Below are 6,000 nucleotides of genomic sequence, written 5' to 3' on the forward strand. Positions count from 1 at the left end.
GTCAGGTCTCCTCATACGTCGCCATGCACAGCTGTTCAAGTATACAGAACTCCACCTCAGTCACCATCGGAAGAGTATCATCGGCCTTTTACCAATGCTCCCGGATACCGAAGATGATGGAGGCATCATATTCTCCGACGTAGAGATACACTACTGGATGGCCAACAACCTGGACCTGGCTTGGCCGTCTAAAGACAGCAACCCGGCTCACACCTATCTCATGAGGGAGGACGACGCAGACACGATCACCCTACCTCCGATTGACCCTATAGCAACGGTTCCACAGAACTTGGATACAGCTTTCCAAACAGCCACTAAAGCTCAGGCGCCGCACTTACCTCAGTTCAACGCCAAGAAGTTCTTTGCTCATAACATGGACCCATTCTACAAAGCTCAAGAAATCGACGATAACTTTAAAGTCATCAACAATGCCAAGGCCAAGGCGTACAAGATAGAGGATCACAAGCTGACTCAAGTCGAAACTATGACCAGAAGAATGTTTTTCGGGCCCCAACAGATCCAGAACTATTAATGAAACTCTCATCACTAGATTCCGAGATTCTACATCAGAAGACGACAGAATGATATACTTGGCCCTCCTTATGCAGAAGAAGGACCAGCAATTCTTGACGGATCACCTTTCATCCATCTCAGGAGCTCTTACTCAGGCTCGTCGTCAAGGTCTCCTCGCCATCTGTAGTTGGGGTGAACAGTTCACAGCACCTCTATTCACAGCCCCATGGTCAACGCCTTCCATCTTCGCTGGAGGAATTGATAAAGTCTCTAAAGAAGTCATCAAGGATTCAAGAGAAGTCCTCATGATTAAATTGATTGACACTCTGACTAGCGTCATCAAGCAGACATCACAGAGATACTCCGGAAGATCGAAGTTCACTGGTTTACAGAGAGCACGGGACAGGAAGATGGCCGGATCCAGAGGTGGAAAGGACTCTTTTCGCCGCCCATTCGGCAACTACAGGGGAGGATCTGGAAGAGGCAGGGCACCCAGAGGCTCCCGCAACTATCGACGTTGAAAGACGGGTTTGGAACGACTGGAGTCTTCCACCCCCAGCCGTTCCTGTACAACCTTCACAAGTGGGTGGACGCCTTCAACTGCACTGGGAGAACTGGGGAATGCTACAAGATCCATATGTCTCCAACATCCTTCAACACGGATTTCGAATCCAACTACAGGCCACGCCTCCGCTTACAGTCAACCCTCACAAGTTCGACTTCCAGGCACAACAACTACTAAAGTTACGAGAAGCTGTTTCATCTCTCCTAACCAAGCAGGCCATAGAAATCGTGGATCAAGTAAACATCGAGCCAGGTTTCTACTCCCCAGTTTTCCTAGTGCCCAAGAAAAATTCCAAGGAAAAGTTCCGACTCATCTACAACATGAGCACGTTCAACAGGGATTATCTACGCAAACCGCCAACGTTTCGCATGATACATCTACCTCAACTACGGCACCTCGTTCGTCCGATGGACTACATGGCCAGTATAGATCTACAGGATGCCGACCTGCATATCCCGATACATCCCGACTCGAGGAAGTACCTACGGTTTACTCTAGACGGGCTACATTACCAATGGAGGGTACTACATTTTGGAATATCATCGGCCCCCCTGGTTGTTCACAAGAGTAACAAAACCCATCGTCACTTACCTACATCGTCAAGGGCTACGCAGTGCGTTCTACCTCGACGACGGGATTCAAGTAGATCAAGATCCAGAGCGTCTCAAACTACAACTGAATTTCACCATTTCGCTCATCTCGACGACCTTCAACCATTCGGTCTACCGAATTACCTCAGACCTCATCTACTTTGGTGGACCAGGAGGTCGAATGTTTGCGAAGGCATCTATTTAACAGAGCCGGAGTTCAAAACCCATCTCTATGCAGACGCGTCGCTCCAAGGTTGGGGAGCTCATCTCGCCAACCGGACGGTATCAGGGTTATGGAACCAAGAAGAGAGCAAACTGCACATAAACATGCTCGAAATGAAAGCAGTAATCAACGCCCTACTTCATTGGAGCACCATTCTACAGAATGCGCACCTAATGATCCACACCGACAACTCAACAGTGGCGTTTTATATAAACAAACAAGGTTCAACGAGATCATTGAACCTATTGACTCTATGCTTCCAACTGTTCGATCTGATCGACGATCTAAACATACATGTCAGAGCATGCCACATTCCCGGAGCCAAGAATGTACTAGCAGATGCACTCTCTCGGCCATATCTACCGTCACCGACAGAATGGAAACTCCACCCAGAAATCTTTGCTCAGATTATCATGGAAATAGGAGCTCCATTAATAGACCTATCTACGTATCTCGCAGCATTAAGTTCAGTGATAACTATGAGAACGGGTGTCAAGTTAACGAAGACGCCAGAGCTACTGGCCTTGCTACGTTCATTCCGATTGGAGGATCAGAAACAGAGATTTCGCGCTCCAGCATGGGATCTAAATATAGTGCTCCAACACCTCACAAGTGAGGCTTATGAACCACTGGAATCAACATCGTTCGAATTTCTGACGCAGAAAACACTGTTCCTGCTATCCCTAGCAACGGCAGCCAGAGTATCAGAAATCCACGCTCTAGACTACGAGAGAACACGTTTCAATGAGAATCAAAACACAGTGCATATGGGACTGTGATGGGACTTTATCGCCAAGAATCAAATGCCAGGTCAACCAGACAGATTATTCCACGTCCCTGCACTTTCCTCGATACTCGGACCTCATGATACGCTTGATCTATCATTATGCCCAGTGAGAGCACTCAAAGTTTATTTACAACGATCCAAAACTAGGCGAAGAAAACTCAAGCGGTTATTCATCCCTCTATCTACAGCGACTGAGACCGAAGTCTCACGTACCACGATATCGATATGGATCAGAACTGTCATACTTCGAGCATACAAGGCTGCAGGACTCGACCCTCCAAGAGCATCTAATCCTCATGAAATCAGAGCACTGGCTTCGACACTCGCTCTACATGGAAATTACTCGTCGAATACCATTATGGAGGGCTGCTTTTGGAACCGACATGGTGTTTGCTAACCACTACCTGAGAGATATATCGCCACCGAGGACGCCTCAGGTATTCACCATTTCGACCATTGGTTTTAGCACAGCAGTTGACAGTTCCTCGTGAGATCGATGAGACATAGTCTCACGAGATTATATCTGTATATACTATTTCAGTATTTATCAAGCTTACAAACTCTACGGAGTTTTTGCTAGTGTATATCTTAAGCCTACATTAGTCTTAAAACCCAGTACCTATGTTACATGTACTATTGGGTCGCTTCTCCACTTTGGAGTCGCTTATTCCTATATTATTTTAATATTGTAGTACCCCCATCTATGGCAGCTGGTAGAACTTATGTATGATAACAGCAGAAATTAATTTAATTACAGTGCCATTACGAAGTTCCCGTAGGGGGTTATTACATCTAAATCACTAATTAAAATCCAAAGTATCTGTTCCCACCTCCGATTCACCGGATTCTACAAGCAAAAGAGCATGAGTCAGGATAAGGAAAATATGTAATTTTCTGAATAAAATTGATATTTTATACTTATCCTGACTCATGAGGTAAGCCCTCCCATCCTCCCCACATGACACTTTGGGATTTCCCTGAAAATTCAAGTGTCGGGCTCGTTAAACAGGAGAGAGTGAAGCATGTGGGATGTGGTGGCGCCACCTTTCCCGCCAAAAGGGGCAAAGAGGGACAACTCTTGGTGAGTATTGATTAGTGATTTTAAATTGAAGGGAGCTTCAATTAGGGAGATACAAGTGTTCCACTATGTTCGCAAGAAGAAGAAGACAAGCAAAAAGAGCATGAGTCAGGATAAGTATAAAATGTCTATTTTATTCAGAAAATTACATATTGCTACATGATTGTTAAACTAACAGCAACCTGAAACATCTTATATAGAGAGTGTTTTATTTCACATATTGCTACATGATTATTAAACTAACAGCAACCTGAAACATCTTATATAGAGAGGGTTCTATTTCCATATTGCTACATGATTGTTAAACTAACAGCAACCTGAAACATCTTATATAGAGAGGGTTTTATTTGACATATTGCTACCTGATTGTTAAACTGACAGCAACCTGAAACATCTTATACAGAGAGGGTTCTATTTCCATATTGCTACATGATTGTTAAACTAACAGCAACCTGAAACATCTTATATAGAGAGGGTTCTATTTCCATATTGCTACCTGATTGTTAAACTGACAGCAACCTGAAACATCTTATATAGAGAGGGTTCTATTTCAGATATTGCTACATGATTGTTAAACTAACAGCAACCTGAAACATCTTATACAGAGAGGGTTCTATTTCACATATTGCTACCTGATTGGATTGATAGCACACCATTTCCCTGAAGGATGATGTATTACAGCTGTTTCACTGATTATATAAGCAGTCTGGTCAGTCAGGTTATTACTGTTGGTTTATTTATTTCTAAGAATGTTTGTGGATTAATACTGTACACACTGGGTTGTATGGTTATATCACTGTCGACTAAATTTCTTTTGCTTGATCTTGAATATTCTCAATAAAGGTGTGCATGCATTACAGAGCCTTAATGTCATCAAAATTATATGCCTTTATGTTACTTTTGTCTAAATTTACATATTTTTGCAAAAATCTCTGTCTACATTTACATGGGTTTACATACATATATCTCTGAATTTACAAGTTACTGAAGTTTGTAAAGGTCATGTTTTCTTCCAGTGAGAGTTGTGTTACCTTTGACAACACTAAATTTAATTACAAACTGAACATGCATTGTTAGATTTCAAATGTGTAATTTATCACCTTGAAATCTTCACTTGACATAGCACTACATTGAAAACAATGTCTTCCTGGTCAATCTGCCTTGACAGAAACCAAACTTATTAAATCAGACTAGATCTCACATGCTCACTTGGAGGTTGATGAAACTGTATTGTGATTGGCTAACCCCCTATATGCTGATCTGGGAATGCTAATAAATGATAACATTCACAGAGGAACAGTGTTTTTGAAAATGACTAGTCAAATTCTTTTTTTTTTGTGACAGAAATTGTGCAAGTGGACTGACAGCAGTGTTAAGCTGAGCAGCATGGACAGACACACTATGAGCCAGGTAATATCACTCATTGCAATACACTGTACAAGATGCAAAACAAATGGCACTTGCAGCTTGGCCTGGGTAAGATCACCTCATTTCAATACAAATTATAAGATGCTTATCAACAAGATAAAAATACTTAACATTATCCTGTGATAAAGCACACTTTCTGAGTTCTGTCATAATGTTGTTGAAATTACTCTCCCCCTAACATATCATTGGTAACATAGCTCTATTATTCCAGCCAATCAACATGGTATGTCCACATTTGTTGATCGGTACAATAGTTGCATAAAGTGGATCTGATGAAACACATTATGGGTGTTCACAATTATGAGATGACATGGTTATATCAAGCAATGTTTATCTGTAACACTTGAAATGTTAAAATATATCAAACTTATAATCCAATTGCTTCTTTCTTTCTGTTGTTTAATCACATACTATTTCATTCAGTTGATTCAGCCATTGCTGCGGCTGAGACAAGCCTGTTGTCATCCACAGGCAGTGCGTGGGGAGTTCCTTCCAATACACAAAAAGTATGTCATACAAATGAAGATTCATCCGTAGATAGTTACTTTTTTATCTTCGTTTTCTATATTTGTGTCTAACACCCTCAGATTTGTATTGAGTTTTCACAATAGGTAGAAGAGACTTCATGTGTATAACGTGATATAGGATTACATGGCTTAACGTTTCAGCTTATCTTGACCAAATTCAAAGAGAGCTCTTGCCATGGACTACACTCCAGGCATCTGTTGAAGGTCACATGCAACGTAAAACACAACTTTGCAGATTCTGATACCTTTCGGTATGGACTTACCGAAACAAATCATCAAAAATGCAAAT

General features: G+C 42.0%; 1 protein-coding gene across 1 annotated transcript in view; it reads left to right on the forward strand.

Annotated features, from left to right (window-relative positions):
* The window catches only part of LOC124270432 (E3 ubiquitin-protein ligase SHPRH-like), a 146,864-nt gene extending 141,143 nt beyond the window's left edge, over nucleotides 1-5,721 (forward strand). Inside the window, exons 15-16 of the mRNA XM_046705467.1 lie at nucleotides 5,101-5,166; nucleotides 5,608-5,721. Coding sequence (XP_046561423.1) covers nucleotides 5,101-5,166; nucleotides 5,608-5,721 — 180 coding nt within the window. The remainder of the gene's footprint in view (nucleotides 1-5,100; nucleotides 5,167-5,607) is intronic.
* The last annotated feature ends 279 nt before the right edge of the window (nucleotides 5,722-6,000 follow it).

This window comes from Haliotis rubra, unplaced genomic scaffold (genome assembly GCF_003918875.1).
Source record: "Haliotis rubra isolate DU_JTF1 unplaced genomic scaffold, ASM391887v1 Scf1518, whole genome shotgun sequence".
NCBI classification, from domain to species: Eukaryota; Metazoa; Mollusca; class Gastropoda; order Lepetellida; family Haliotidae; genus Haliotis; species Haliotis rubra.